This window comes from Stegostoma tigrinum, chromosome 12, assembly GCF_030684315.1.
Source record: "Stegostoma tigrinum isolate sSteTig4 chromosome 12, sSteTig4.hap1, whole genome shotgun sequence".
In the NCBI taxonomy this organism is placed as follows: Eukaryota; Metazoa; Chordata; class Chondrichthyes; order Orectolobiformes; family Stegostomatidae; genus Stegostoma; species Stegostoma tigrinum.
Window position 1 is genome coordinate 1,998,646 of NC_081365.1, and position 15,537 is coordinate 2,014,182.

Sequence of the window (15,537 nt, forward strand, 5' to 3'; positions counted from 1 at the left end):
CATACGCACTGACCCTCACTGGGGTACAGGGTGCCACACACACACTGACCCTCACTGGGGTACAGGGTCCCACACACACACACTGACCCTCACTGGGGTACAGGGTCCCACACACACACTGACCCTCACTGGGGTACAGGGTGCCACACACACACTGACCCTCACCGGGGTACAGGGTCCCCCACACACACTGAATCTCACTGGGGTACGGGATCCCACACACACACATTGACTCTCACTGGAGTACAGTCCCTCACACACACTGACTCTCACTGGGAGTCTTAGAACATAGATAGAACATAGAACAGTACAGCACTGTAAAGGCCCTTCAGCCCACTATGTTGTGCCAAACGTTTGCCCGAAACCTAAGGTCTCTCTAAACTCCACCCCTACCTTATACTATCATCCATTTGCCTATCTAATAGCCGCTTAAATGCTCCGAATGAGGCCAACTCCAATACCCTCTCCGGCAATACATTCCATGCCCTGACCACTCTGAGTAAAGAACCTACCTCTGATGTCTCCCATATATCTATCTCCACTCACTTTAAAACTATGCCCCCTCATAATAACTACCTCTACCTGAGGAAAAAGTCTCTGGCTGTCCACTGTGTCTCTGATCATTTTGTACACCTCTGTCTAGTCAACTCTCATCCTTTGTCGTTCTATCGAGAAAAGCCCTAGCTCTCTTAACCTTTCCTCGTAAGACCTTCCCTCCATTCCAGGCAACATCCTGGTAAATCTCCTCTGCACCTTTTCGAACACTTCCACATCTTTCCCATAATGAGGTAACCAGAACTGGACACAATACTCCAGATGTGGCTGAACCAGGCTTTTGTATGGATGGAGCATAACTTTACATCTCTTGAACTCAATCCCTCAAATAATGAAAGCTAACTCACCATTTGCCTTCTTAACAACTCTATTCACCTGGGTGGCAGCTTTCAGGGGACTGTGGACATGAACCCCAAGATCCCTCTGCTCCTCCACACTGCCAAGAATCTTTCCGTTAACCCTGTATTCTGCTTTCAAGTTTGTTCTTCCAAAATGAATCACCTCACACTTTTCAGGATTAAATTCCATCTGCCACTTCTCAGCCCAGCTCTGCGTCCTATCAATGTCCCTTTATAACCTAGAACAGTCCTCCACACTATCCACAACTCGACCTACCTTCATTTCGTCTGCGAACTTACGAATCCACCCTTCCACTCCTTCATCCAAATCATTTACGATAATCACATATAGCAGAGGACGCAGAACCGATCCTTGTGGTACATCACTCGTAACTGAGCACCATGTTGAATATTTTCTGTCCATGCCTCCTTACTTTCTGCATGAGCCTACCATGGGAAACCTTAACATATGCCTTACTTAAATCCATGTACACCACATCCACTGCTCTACCTTCATCCACGTGTTTGGTCACCTCTTCAAAGAATTCAGTAAGGTTTGTGAGGCATGTTCTAGCCCTCACAAATCAAACTGTGCCTTTCCAAGTGATCAGAAATCCTATCTCTGAGAGCCCTTTCGAATAATTTTCCCACCACTGACATAAGACTAACTGGCCTGTAATTTCTGGGGTTACCCTTATTCCCTTTTTTGAACAAGGAAATGACGTTTACCTCTCTCCAATCTTCCAGCACTATACCCATGAACAGTGAGGATAAAAAGATCATCACCAAAGGCCCTGTGATCTCTTCCCTTGCTTCCCATAGAATACTTGGATAAATCTCATTAGGCCCAGGGGACTTATCCATCTTCAAGTTCCTCAAAATTCCTAGCACATCTTCCTTACTAGGATTCACCTCCTCTAGCCTACCAGCCTGTTTCACACTGTCCTCCTCTACAACTAGGTTCCTCAGTTGTGAATACCGAAGAAAAGTATTCATTAAGGATCTTTCCTATCTCTATAGGCTCCATGCACAAATTCCCTTTACAATCCTTGATCAGCCCTACCCTTTCTCTGGTCATTCTCTCATTCCTCACGTACGTGTAAAAAGCCTTGGGGTTTCCTTGATCCTATCTGCCAAGGTTTTCTCATGCCCCCTTATAGCGCTCCTAAGCCCTTTCTTCAGCTCCTTCCTGGCTAACTTGTATCCCTCGAGAGCCTTTTCCATTCCTTGTTTCCTAAACCTTATATAAACATCCTTCTTCCTCTTGACCAGTCATTCGGCCGCTCATGAGAACCGAGGGTCCCTCACTCGACCGCATCTTCCCTGCCTGCTGGGGACAAACATATCGAGCACATGCAGTATGTATTACTTAAACAATCTCCACATTTCAATAGTGCTCTTCCCTGACAGCATCTGTTCCCACCTAACAGAATTGTAATTACCCTTCCCCCAATTATAAACCTTACCCTGCCATATGTATCTATCCTTTTCCATGACTATTGTAAAAGTAACAGAGTTATGATCGCTACTGACAAAATGCTCTCCTACCAACAGGTCTAACACTTGGCCCGGTTCATTGCCAAGCACCAAATCCAAAGTGACCTCTCCTCGTTAACAAGGTGTGGAGCTGGATGAACACAGCAGGCCAAGCAGCATCTCAGGAGCACAAAAGCTGACGTTTCGGGCCTAGACCGTCTCTGATGAAGGGTCTAGGCCCGAAACGTCAGCTTTTGTGCTCCTGAGATGCTGCTTGGCCTGCTGTGTTCATCCAGCCTCACATTTTATTATCTTGGATTCTCCAGCATCTGCAGTTCCCATTATCACTCTCTGTTGTGCCTGTTGGAATGGCTGAATACCTCATCCTCTGAATTATAAATCCGGTTCCCCACCCCCTGTCAAGCTAGAGTCCTGAGAGGGAAACTCATGACTCAGCCAGCACAGTAGATAGCACTGCTGTCTCACAACATCATGGATCTAGCATCTTTTCCAGCCTTGGGTGACAGTCTGTGTAGATTTTGCACATTGTTCCTGGGTGCTGTATTGTGTCCCACACTCCAAAGATATGCAGGCTGGGTGGAATGGCCATGGGAAATGCAGGGTTATAGGGATGGGGCGGAAAGCTCTTCAGAGGGTCAGTGTGGACTCAATGGGCTGAATGGCCTGCTTGCACACTGTAGAGTTTCTAAGATTCTAATTTAAAAGCACTGCCCCCTGGTTCTGGACTGATCCACAAGAGGAAATCTTTTACAAATCCACCTTGTGAAGATCCCATTTGGGATCTGATACATTTTGATTAAATTTCCCTTCATTTTTCTAAATTCCGGTGGAAACGGGCCCAATCTGTCCAATGTTCCCCCATCACCCTACCCACTCCTTCCAGGTATTCATCCAGAGTATCTCCCCTGAACAACCACGAAAACATTTACATCCTTCTGTGAATAAGGAGATTAAAACCTCACACTGTATTTAGAATATAGTCTCACCAATATCCTGGAGAACTAAACTATTACATTCTTACTCCTATGTTCAATTCCACTTCTAAAACAGGTTAGTATCCTATCAGCTCCCTCAATTACTTGCTGTACCTGCGCAGTAACTTTTACAGCTTAATGCATTAAAATACCCAGGTCCTCTGCATGTCAGTATTCTGTAGGGACCCCATTTAAGGGATTCTTGGCTTTATTATTCCACCTGCCAAAGAGAAAAAACTTCTCATCTTTCCACATTATACTCCACCTTATACTCCCTCTATCGGATTTCTATCCACCCACTTCATTCACCACTGTCTGGATCTGAGGCATGTCCTCTGCATAACAGACCTGCTTATTAAACGTTATGGTAAGTTCAAATTCAACAACCATGACTTTTACTCCCTTAAACATCAACAATACAAATTATAGAAGATTGAAGGCCTAGCATGCAGCGCTCCCTCAGCGCTGACCCTCCCACAGTGCGGCGCTCCCTCAGCGCTGACCGTCCAACAGTGTGATGTGAGTTTGGATAATGTGTTTGAATCTCAGGAAGGGACTGGCCTGAGCTGATGAGGAACCTCCTGAGGCTGGAGGAATGATGAAACAAAGAAACAAAGAAGAAACAAAGAAGCCTACAGCACAGGAACAGGCCCTTCGGCCCTCCAAGCCTGCGCTGATCAAGATCCTCTGTCTAACCTGTCATCTATTTTCTAATGGCCTGTGCCCATTTGCTCCCTGCCTATCCATGTTCTTGTCCAAATATATCTTAAAAGACGCTAACGTGTCTGTGTCTACCACCTCCGCTGGCAACGCGTTCCAGGCACCCACCACCCTCTGTGTAAAGAACTTTCCACGCATATCTCTCAAACTTTCCTCTTCTCACTTTGAACTCATCACCCCTAGTAATTGAGGCCCCACTTTGGGAGAAAGCTTTTTGCTATCCACCCTGTCTATACCCCTCATGATTTTGTAGACCTCAATCAGGTCTCCCCTCAATCTCCGTCTTTCTAATGAAAATAATCCTAATCTACTCAACCTCTCTTCATAGCTAGCACCCTCCATACCAGGCAACATCCTGGTGAACCTCCTCTGCACCCTCTCCAAAGCATCCACACCCTTTTGGTAATGTGGCGACCAGAACTGTACACAGTACTCCAAATGTGGCCGAACCAAAGTCCTATACAACTGTAACATGACCAACCAACTCTTGTACTCAATACCCCGCCCAATGAAGGAAAGCATGCCGTATGCCTTCTTGACCACCCTATTGACCTGTGTTGTCACCTTCAGGGAACAATGGACCTGAACACCCAGATCTCTCTGTTCATCAATTTTCCCCAGGACTTTTCCATTTACTGTATAGTTCGCCCTTGAATTTGATCTTCCAAAATGCATCACCTCGCATTTGCCCGGATTGAACTCCATCTGCCATTTATCTGCCCAACTCTCCAGTCTATCTATATTCTACTGTAATTTCTGACAGTCCCCTTCACTATCAGCTACTCCACTAATCTTAGTGTCATCAGCAAACTTGCTGATCAGACCACCTACACCTTCCTCCAGATCATTTACATATATCACAAACAACAGTGGTCCCAGCACAGATCCCTGTGGAACACCACTGGTTACAGGTCTCCAATTTGAGAAACTCCCTTCTACTACAACTCTCTGTCTCCTGTTGTCCAGCCAGTTTTTTTGTCCATCTAGCTAGCACACCCTGGACCCCATGTGACTTCACCTTCTCCATCAGCCTGCCATGGGGAACCTTATCAAACACCTTACTGAAGTCCATGTATATGACATCGACAGCCTTTCCCTCATCAATCAACTTTGTCATGTCCTCAAAGAATTCTATTAAGTTGGTAAGAAATGACCTTCCCTGTACAAAACCATGTTGCCTATCACTGATAAGCCCATTTTCTTCCAAATGGAAATATATCCTATCGCTCCGTATCTTCTCCAGCAGCTTCCCAACCACTGACGTCAGGCTCACCGGTCGCTAATTACCTGGATTATCCTTTCTGCCCTTTTTAAACAAGGGGACAACATTAGCAAGTCTCCAGTCCTCTGGGACCTCACCCGTGTCTAAGGACGCTGCAAAGATATCTGTTAGGGCCCCAGCTATTTCCTCTCTCACTGCCCTCAGTAACCTGGGATAGATCCCTTCCAGACCTGGGGACTTGTCCAACTAATGTCTTTTAGGATACCTAACACTTCCTCCTCCCTCATGTCAACTTGACTTAGAGTAAGCAAACATCTATCCCTAACCTCAACATCCATCATGTCCCTCTCCTTGGTGAATACCGATGCAAAGTACTCGTTAATAATGTCACCCATTTTCTCTGACTCAGCGCATAACTTTCCTTCTTTGTCCTTAAGTGGGCCAATCCTTTCTCTAGTTACCCTCTTGCTCTTTATATATGAATAAAAGGCTTTGGGATTTTTCTTAACCATGTTGGCCAGCAATATCTCATGTCCTCTCTTAGCCCTCTGAATCCCTCGTTTCAGATTCGCTCTACATTCCTGATATTCTTGCAAAGCTTCGTCTGTCTTCAGTCACCTAGGCCTCATGTATGCTTCCTTTTAACTCTTGGCTAGTCTCACAATTTCACCTGTCATCCATGGTTCCCTAATTTTGCCATTTCTATTCCTCATTTTCACAGGAACATGTCTCTCTTGCACGCTAATCAACCTCTCTTTAAAAGCCTCCCACATACCAAATGTAGATTTACCTTCAAACAGTTTCCCCCAATTTACATTCCTCAGATCCTGCCGAATCTTGGTATAGTCGGCCTTCTCCCAGTTTAGTACTCTTCCTTTAGGACCACTCCCATCCTTGTCCATGAATATTGTAAAACTTACGGGATTGTGCTCACCATTCCCGAAATGGTCCCCTACTGTAATATCAACCATCTGGCCGGTTTCATTCCCCAACACCAGGTCCAGTATGGCCCCTTCCCGAGTTGGACTACATACATACTGCTCCAGGAAACCCTCCTGGACACACCTTACAAATTCTGCTCCATCTTGACCCCTAACACTGAGTGAATCCCAGTCAATGTTGGGAATATTAAAATCTCCCATCACCACCGCCCTGTTTCTCCTACACCTTTCCATTATCTGTTTACATATTTGTACCTCTATCTCACGCTCGCCGTTGGGAGGCCTGTAGTACAGCCCCAACATTGTTACTGCATCCTTCCTATTTCTGAGTTCTACCCACATTGCCTCTCTGTTTGAGTCCTCCATGGGGCCCTCCTTCGGTGCGGCTGTGATATCGTCTTTGACCAGTACTGCAACTCCTCCACCCCTTTTACCTCCCTCTCTATCCCGCCTGAAGCATCGATACCCTGGGACAACTCGTTGCCAATCGTGCCCTTCCCTCAACCAAGTCTCAGTAATAGCAATAACATCGTACTTCCAGGTACCGATCCGAGCCCTAAGCTCAACTGCCTTATCTACTACACTTCTCGCATTAAAACAAATGCACCTCAGACCACCTGTCCCTTTGTGTTCATCATCTGCTCCCCGACTACTATTCCCTTTAGTCACACTGACTCCCATTATCTAGTTCCCTACAGGCTTTCGTTTCTATCTCTTTTCTGTCCAATATTTGGTTCCCATCCCCCTGCCACATTAGTTTAAACCCTCCCCCACAGCATTAGCAAAAGCACCCCCAAGGACATTGGTTTGTTGGAGGGGTTTGTTCAGACTGAGTGCTGGAAGCCCCCATGTGTCTGGAGCAATCTGACCACACCTACTTGCGAGTCTTCGTGGCTTGGTTCAGCTCGGCCCAGCACAGGAGCCCAGACGCCGATTCCTTCTCTATCACTGGACCCTCCTGCCACAGGGCCCATTGGAAAGCCTCCCGAGCAGGCAGGGATGTGAAATGAGCATTGAGACCTGGAGTGTGACGTGAACTGGGAGCTCAGAGGCAGGGACAGCACCCACAGCAGGAGTGTTTGCAGTGAGAACTGGTCAGTATAATGAGCTTACCGCATTGGGGTGGGAAGGGGTTGTGTCTCACATTGTCTCTGGAAGGATCATGTCACTCCCGGTGATTGTGAATTTGATGACATAGTATTGAACGTTTTCTCGGTTTCCACGTGTACAGAAATCAATGATAATTTTGGTCTCAGTGTGGCTCACCCGAATGTAATGAAGTTGTAAACACCGCAGCAGTGTAGCTGATGCACAGTGTGGGGTAAACATTGCTCCATTAGTCTAATGAGGTTTCACTCATTGATTTTGAAAACACAGACTGAAACAAATGAGACGGTCGATTGTTATTAACATCAGAGTCCAGTTAAACTCTCCACTGGGATTCAAACACTGGAACAAGTGATTATTTACACTGGGGCCTGTGCGGAGAGGACAGTGAGAGATTCCCTTATTCCTGTGTTCTCACTCAGCTGGAGGTTTGATGAGTACTTTAGACCCAGACAGAGGGCCCCCGACAAATTGGTCACCAAACAGCAAAGTCACCTTGACCTTTCAAATCCCAGCCCAACCCACCAGCAGAGTCTATCCTTATCCCCTGTCCCCTCCTGCAACCCACTACCCCCCACTTCCTGTCCCTGTCCCCTCCAGCAACCCCCTACTCCCCCTCACAGGCCCCGTCACCTCCTGCAAACACCTACACCCCCGTCCCTGTCACCTCCTGCAACCCCCTAACCCCCTCCCTCTCCCCGTCCCGGTCACCTCCTGCAACCCCCACCCCCCTCCCTCTCCCCGTCCCTGTCACCTCCTGCAACCCCCTACACGGCTCCCTCTCCCCGTCACCTCCTGCAACCCCCTACACTCCCTTCATCTCCCCGTCACCTCCTGCAACCCCCTAACCCCCTCCCTCTCCCCGTCCCGGTCACCTCCTGCAACCCCCACCCCCCTCCCTCTCCCTGTCCCGGTCACCTCCTGCAACCCCCACCCCCCTCCCTCTCCTCGTCCTCGTCACCTCGTGCAACCCCTACCCCCCTCCCTCTCCGCGTCCCCGTCACCTCCTGCAACACCCTACCCCCCTCCCTCTCCCTCTCCCCGTCACCACCTGCAACCCCCTACCCCCCTCCCTCTCCCCGTCCCCGTCACCTCCTGCAATCCCCTACCCCCCTCCCTCTCCCCGTCCCCGTCACCTCCTGCAACCCCCTACCCCCCTCCCTCTCCCCGTCCCCGTCACCTCCTGCAACCCCCTACCCCCCTCCCTCTCCCCGTCCCCGTCACTTCCTGCAACCCCCTACCCCCCTCCCTCTCCCCGTCCCAGTCACCACCTGCAACCCCCTACCCCCCTCCCTCTCCCCGTCCCCGTCACCTCCTGCAACCCCCTACCCCCCTCCCTCTCCCCGTCCCCGTCACTTCCTGCAACCCCCTACCCCCCTCCCTCTCCCCGTCCCAGTCACCTCCTGCAACCCCCTTACCCCCCTCCCCGAATCCTCCTGCAACCCCCTAACCCCCTCCCTCTCCCCGTCACCTCCTGCAACCCCCTACCCCCCTCCCTCTCCCCGAATCCTCCTGCAACACCCCCACCCCCCTCCCTCTCCCCGAATCCTCCTGCAACACCCCCCACCCCCCTCCCCGTCACCTCCTGCAACCCCCTAACCCTCTCCCCGTCCCCGTCACCTCCTGCAACCCCCTACCCCCCCTCCCCGTCACGTCCTGCAACCCCCTATCCCCCTCCCTGAATCCTCCTGCAACCCCGCCCACCCCCGTCCCCGTCACCTCCTGCAACCCCCCAACCCCCTCCCCGTCCCCTCCTGCAACCCCCTACCCCCCTCCCTCTCCCCGTCACGTCCTGCAACCCCCTAACACCCTCCCTCTCCCCGTCACCTCCTGCAACCCCCTAAGCCCCTCCCTCTCCCCATCACCTCCCGCAACCCTCTACACCCCTCCCCCTCCCCTTCACCACCTCCAGCCCCCTACACCCCCTCCCTATCTCTGTAACCTCCTCCAGGCCCCTAACCCCCCTCCATCTCTCTGTCACTACCTCCAGCCCCCTACACGCCCTCCTTATCCCTGTAACCCCCTCCAGCCCCCTAGATGCCCTCCCTATCTCTGTAACCCACTCCAGCCCTCTACACCCCCTCCATATCCCTGTAACCCCTTCCAGCCCCCTACACCCCCTCCATATCCCTGTAACCCCTTCCAGCCCCCTACACCCCCTCCATATCCCTGTAATCCCCTCCAGCCCCCTACACCCCCTCCATATCCCTGTAACCCCCTCCAGCTCCCGACACCCCCTCCCTGTCTCTGTAATCCCCTCCAGGTCCCTACACCCCCTCCATATCCCTCCAGACCCCTACACCCCCTCCCTGTTCTGTAACCCCCTCCAGGTCCCTACACCCCCTCCCTGTCTCTGTAGCCCCCTCCAGGTCCCTACACCCCCTCCCTCTCTCCTGACAGATGAATATGTTACTTGTTAAATAAAGGACAGTGTTTCACCCGGGTGGAAAAGTTCAGAGAATCACACCACAGAAATGGCCCTTCGGCCCAGTGCACTAAATTGATACTAGTCCCATTTTCCCACCTGTGGCCAATTTCGAGGGCTCATTGATATGACGTTTCCATCCTCAAATACCCACCCAGGCTGTACATTCCAAACCCCCCCCACCCTCAAATCCCATCTCAGCCTCTTGCTTTTCATCTTACTGACCCTTCAACTCAGTAACAGCTGCTTCCCATCAATGCTGTCCATTCCCCTCCCAATCTTATACACCTCTATCAGCTCCCCCCATCAGCCTCTCTACTCAAATGAAAACAACCCCAGCATATCCAGATAATAAAAAGTGTGGAACTGGATGAACACAGCAGGCCAAGCAGCATCTTAGGAGCATCTCCACCGCTGAAAAGCTCCATCCCAACAACATCCTGGTGAATCTCCTTGTATCCCATCCAGTGCAATCACATCCTTCCTATAGTGTGGGGACCACACCTACACACTACTCCAGCTAGGGCTGGATTGAAATTCTGTGCAGCCAGTCAGCACTCACTTGCTATAAATGTTGGTCTTCCCCATGAATTGGTATTCTTGTGCAATGTCCTGATGAAAAGATGAAAAGCTTTGCTGAAATGTGTCTTTTTCCAGTAATATCCAAGTTCTGTATGACCCAATGGCCAACTCTTACCTCCCTCTGAACTACCGTTGTTGGGAATCAAAAGAATTGCAGGTGCTATAAATCAGAAATGAAAACAGAAGTTGCTGGAAAAGCTCAGCAGGTCTGACAGCATCAGTGAAGAGAAATCGGAGTGAATGTTTTGGGTCCAGTTCTGAGGCAGTGCTGAGAAGAGGCCACACTGGACCTGAAATGTTAACTCTGACATTTTTCTTCACAGGTGCTGTTAGACCCACTGAGCTTTTCCAGAAATTTCTGTTTTTGTTCCTTTGATGGTGTTTGTCCTGAATGCACTAATCAGTGAGGAAATTTCCTCTCATCTGTAACGATGGTTGTAATCGAAGTCGGTCTCCCACAGTGATGTTCTCACATGGTATCCAGAGTATCAACTACATGCTGCATTACGGCCAATCAGTTTAACTTCTTCCCCTTACAGACCTCTCCTGTTTACCCACTGACATCGCAGCATCTGAGTCCAGCTCCTTGTCCTCACTCCCTGCATTATCCCAGCGAGTGGACAGCACCTCACCTCTGCATGAACAGGCCTCAGTCCCCTAACACCACCCCCAAACCCAACCCCACTCCCCCACAAACACCTCCCCCCAAACCCCTCCTGTTTCTAGGGAGTGATATCTGGCACAACTAGGCAAAGAAAAACAACAAGCTACATTTACATAAGGATTTTCACAAACGTGGGACATTTACAGCCAAAGAGGTACTATTTGAAGTGCAGTCACAACTGTACTGTTGGAGTGGAACCTCTTTTGGACACAGCAGGATCTCGCAGGCAGTGATATGATAATCAGGTAATCTGTTCACTTGGTGATGCTGATAGAGTAGTAAATATTAACCATGACACCAAGGAAAACTCCCCAACTCATCCTTAAGGCAGTATTCTGGGATCTTAACATTCTGCCCAACAGGGCAAATGACATGGGACCAATAACACTTGGAAATGAGAAAAGGAATCAGACATACAGTTGTGAATGCTGGAGGACAATTAAACAGCTCAATAGAGGAAGAAGCTCCACGAATATCCTCATCCTCAATGATGGAACAGCCCAGCGCATCAGTGCAAAAGGTAAGGCTAAAGTATTTGCTGCAATCTTCAGCCAGAAGCGCTGAGTGGATGATCCATCTCGGTTTCCTCCAGTGGTCCCCAGCATCACAGATACCAGTCTCCAGCCAATTCGATTCACTCCACATGATATCAAGGAACGGTTGGAGACACAGGCCCTGACAACATTCTGACAATAGAACTGAAGACTACATGGGAACACCATCCCCTGCAAGTTCCCCTCCAAGCCACTCACTATCCTGACTTGGAAATATATTCCAGTTCCTTCACTGTCACTGAGTCAAAATCCTGGAATTTCCTCCCTAAGGGCATTTCGGGTCAACCCACAGCACATGGACTGCAGCGCCTCAAGAAGGCAGCTCCAGGGGACCAGGGATGGATATTAGAAGCCGCCCAGGCAGGGACACCCATATTCCTGACAAAAGGCTCCTGGTCACAGATTGTCAACCAATGCCAGTCACTGTGGGAGGAAGTGTGGAGTTTGTCATTTGTGAGCCTTTTGTTGACAGTGTTGTTGGGGGAATTGAGTCATCACATCACCTCGGGGGGGGGGGGGGGGGGGGAGGACTGGGGCAGAGCACTTGGTCATGGGCAGTTTTACTAATCTTTCTTGTTTGTTTGTCAGACACTGCACCTTGTAACGTAAACACAGCAAAATAGTTTCATCATCTCATTTGTCTCCATTGGACCAGACACATTGTCCTTCCCTCCTGTGTTAGCTGTGACTCCTTCCTGAGAGCAGGTTGAGCTGGGGGATATGGGGAGGTGAACTCGCAGCTGACCCTAGTGCGCAGCTTTACAAACATACACTTGGCAGTCAGTGGGCAGTGAGAGCCAGGGCACAGGCCGAGATTCCCCTGCCCTAACTCAGGCTGGCAGGGCCAACTGGGTGCCATCTCTTCCACCATGTCCAGTAGCAAGAAAAGTTCACCCAATCACTGTTTGGGAGATGGAGGACAACAGCATTGGCTCATCGCTTTGGAGGGAAGAGTGGCAATTGGGGCTAGGATTCATGATCAAAACTTTGTTCCCGTCTTTTACTCCACAAGACCATACTATCAGGAGTGCTATTTAAACCTGCCCCATTGCCCCCTGGGGGCCTCGATTTACAACACCCACCGGCTCCAGTCCTGCCCAGGAGCTTGATAATTGCTCCTGCCATCACCCAAATGTCCTGGTCCCCTGCTGATGGATCCCACTTGGAACAGTGTTCAATGAATGATGCATTCAATGAGATGACATTCACTAAATCCAACTATGACATCTACTCACTACATTCAGCTAAATTAGCAACTAAGTTGAGAAAGAAATGCATCTTTGATACTGTACCTCGGGCCCTGGAGACAGCGGTCAGTTTGGTGGTGCTGGTTGCTATGGTAACGGGGGTTCTAGTGGAGGGAGAGGAAGGGGTGCTGATGGTGGGAGACGGAGAGATGGGAGCATCTGGTTGGTGGGAAGAAAAAATAATCTTGAAACAGGCAAGAGACAAGGAAGAGAAACCAAACCAAAACTGAAAGCAATCAAAAAAGATCATGCATCATGAATAAAGGAAAACTCACAGAAAACCATTCCAAATAATATACAAATGCAATGAAGTTGAACAATATAAACCAACAAACATTGGCCAGCCAATATTAACAGATTACAGAGAATGCTCTGAATATAAGCAAAAGGCAATAAGCACTTACATGTCTTTTGAAACATTTCAGCTGAAACAATGACCAATAACAGGGGCAGGGCGAGTGTATTCACCTGGAATTTAGAGCCACACTATTGTGTGTAACACAAGGAGAGGATTCAGACAGGCCGCAATCTGTGTATCCTCCTTTGTCATAAATAATTCTCAGGGCTCATTACAAATGGGCTGGATGCACCAACATCTATTTGACTGTGATAATGGGAACTGCAGATGCTGGAGAATCCCAGATAACAAAGTGTGGAGCTGGGTGAACACAACAGGCCAAGCAGCATCTCAGGAGCACAAAAGCTGACGTTTCGGAAGGTCTAGGCTTGAAACATCAGCTTTTGTGCTCCTGAGATGCTGCTTGGCCTGCTGTGTTCATCCAGCTCCACTGTGCCTGGCTGGAAAGCATGTGGTGAAATGCCTGGGGAGGCATCCAACTCAAGAGGCTCGTGTATAACTATTGTGGGGAGGGGGGGTGGGGGAATGGGTTGTTATTTATGAACTGCCTGATCATTATCTTGTGGAGCTCTCCACTGAAAACCAACGCTCAGCTCAGTTGTGTGGAGTATTGTGTTGGAGCCACAGGGCTCCCTCAGGTGGGCAGAAGATGTACTACATGCAAAAGGGGTTGACTCCTTGTCACTGAACCTGTACAAATCTTGGAGTCAACACAAAAGGCACAAGAACAAAAACAAAGTTGCTGGAAAAGCTCAGCAGGTCTGGCAGCATCTGTGAAGGAGAAAATAGAGTTAACGCTTCGGGTCTGATGAGTTCTGTGGGGCATGAGCAGGCTAAAACATTGGGTCTACCTGGACATTCCTGGTTGTGGGGTTTTGGCAGGAGGTAGAAACGAGCTGTGGGGGGGTTGGGGGCTATTCGCTTGGAAGCCTGGGAGACCCTGGTCCATACTTCCTTCACCTCCAACACCTCCCCACAGCCTGACAGCACCTTCCCCTGTAACCAGCGAACCTCTCTGATGAAGGGTCTAGGCCCGAAACGTCAGCTTTTGTGCTCCTGAGATGCTGCTTGGCCTGCTGTGTTCATCCAGCTTCACACTTCATTATCTTGGAATTCTCCAGCATCTGCAGTTCCCATTATCGCTTAACCCTGAACTACCTGTTGTCCGCCACTTCAATGCACCACCCTGCTCCCCGGCCAACATCGCTGTCTCCGGCTCGCTACAGTGTTGCAGTGAAGCCCAACGCAAGCTGGAGGAACAACACCTCATTTTCCGCTTGGGGACCCTACAGCCCTCCGGACTCCATATTGAGTTCAATAATTTTAGGGCCTAAACTGCCCCATGTCCCAGCTCCCCACCCCACACATCGGGCCTTGTTACCACACAGCCTGCCCCTATACACCCCCTGTTGTTAGTCACTAACAGTCCCCATTAACAACTATTCACCCTCCCAGCCTGATCGTTAGCAACTCCTTTGTCTGTCCAACTGTCTTACTCTCTCCCTTCGGGCTCTGTCTTATCGTTTACACCCTACCCCACCCACCTCATATTTTCTGCACATAAACTGACATTTTCCCAGCCACTGTCAGTTCTGAGGAAGGGTCACCGGACCCAAAACGTTAATTCTGTTTTCTCCCCCACAGATGCTGCCAGACCTGCTGAGCTTTTCCAGCAACTTTGTTTTTTGTTCCTGATTTACTTCACGCATAGTTCTTTTGGTTTTTACAACAGGCATGGGGTATGGCCGACACAGAACGTGGTGTGGAAGGTAGCCTGGGACTGGCTGCTGTATTGCACCGAGCCCCATAGCTACCAAATCCTGACTGGATAATGGTGCTGAGTCTCACTACCCAGTGAACAGCTCAGTAGTCTGAGACAGACCTGCTCACCAATCCCCCAATCCCACAACAGCTGTTGGTTAAGTTCCAGCTGCCTGAATGGAAAGGCTGGATACTCTGGTTCCAGGCTTCCAGCTCTCAGTTATGGAGAGGGAGCAAACAGACTGCAACATCCAGCTAACAGCTTGATTTGACCCACAACCACCCAGGACTGATGGCACTGAGCTGCAGTTGAAGCAGTAACGGGCTGCACAGCCTGCACCATCAGCCTAGAATGACATTGATTCTGAGGAGACTGTCCAGTCCAGGTTGCTGGCTTCCCTACTTCCTCTGGTCTTTCTCAATGGCTTGGAGATGTTTCCTTGTGGAGTATACACTCAGCTCACTGAGCCCTGTCTCTGGGCCTTACTCTCAGCATAGGGACAGCATTGTGTCACAGAAATGTCAGCAATGCTGTCAGATCATGTCACCCTGCTATCAGCAGGACCCATTAACTACACGCAAACCAACTTGT

General features: G+C 49.7%; 1 protein-coding gene across 2 annotated transcripts in view; it reads right to left on the reverse strand.

Moving 5' to 3' along the window:
• The window catches only part of cadm2b (cell adhesion molecule 2b), an 881,902-nt gene that overhangs the window by 23,013 nt on the left and 843,352 nt on the right, over positions 1–15,537 (reverse strand). Inside the window, exon 9 of one of the 2 annotated variants that reach the window (XM_059650078.1) lies at positions 12,872–12,985. The exons of the other annotated variant lie outside the window; for it this stretch is intronic. Within the exon in view, the coding sequence (XP_059506061.1) occupies positions 12,872–12,985 (114 nt within the window). The remainder of the gene's footprint in view (positions 1–12,871; positions 12,986–15,537) is intronic. 2 annotated transcript variants of the gene reach the window in all.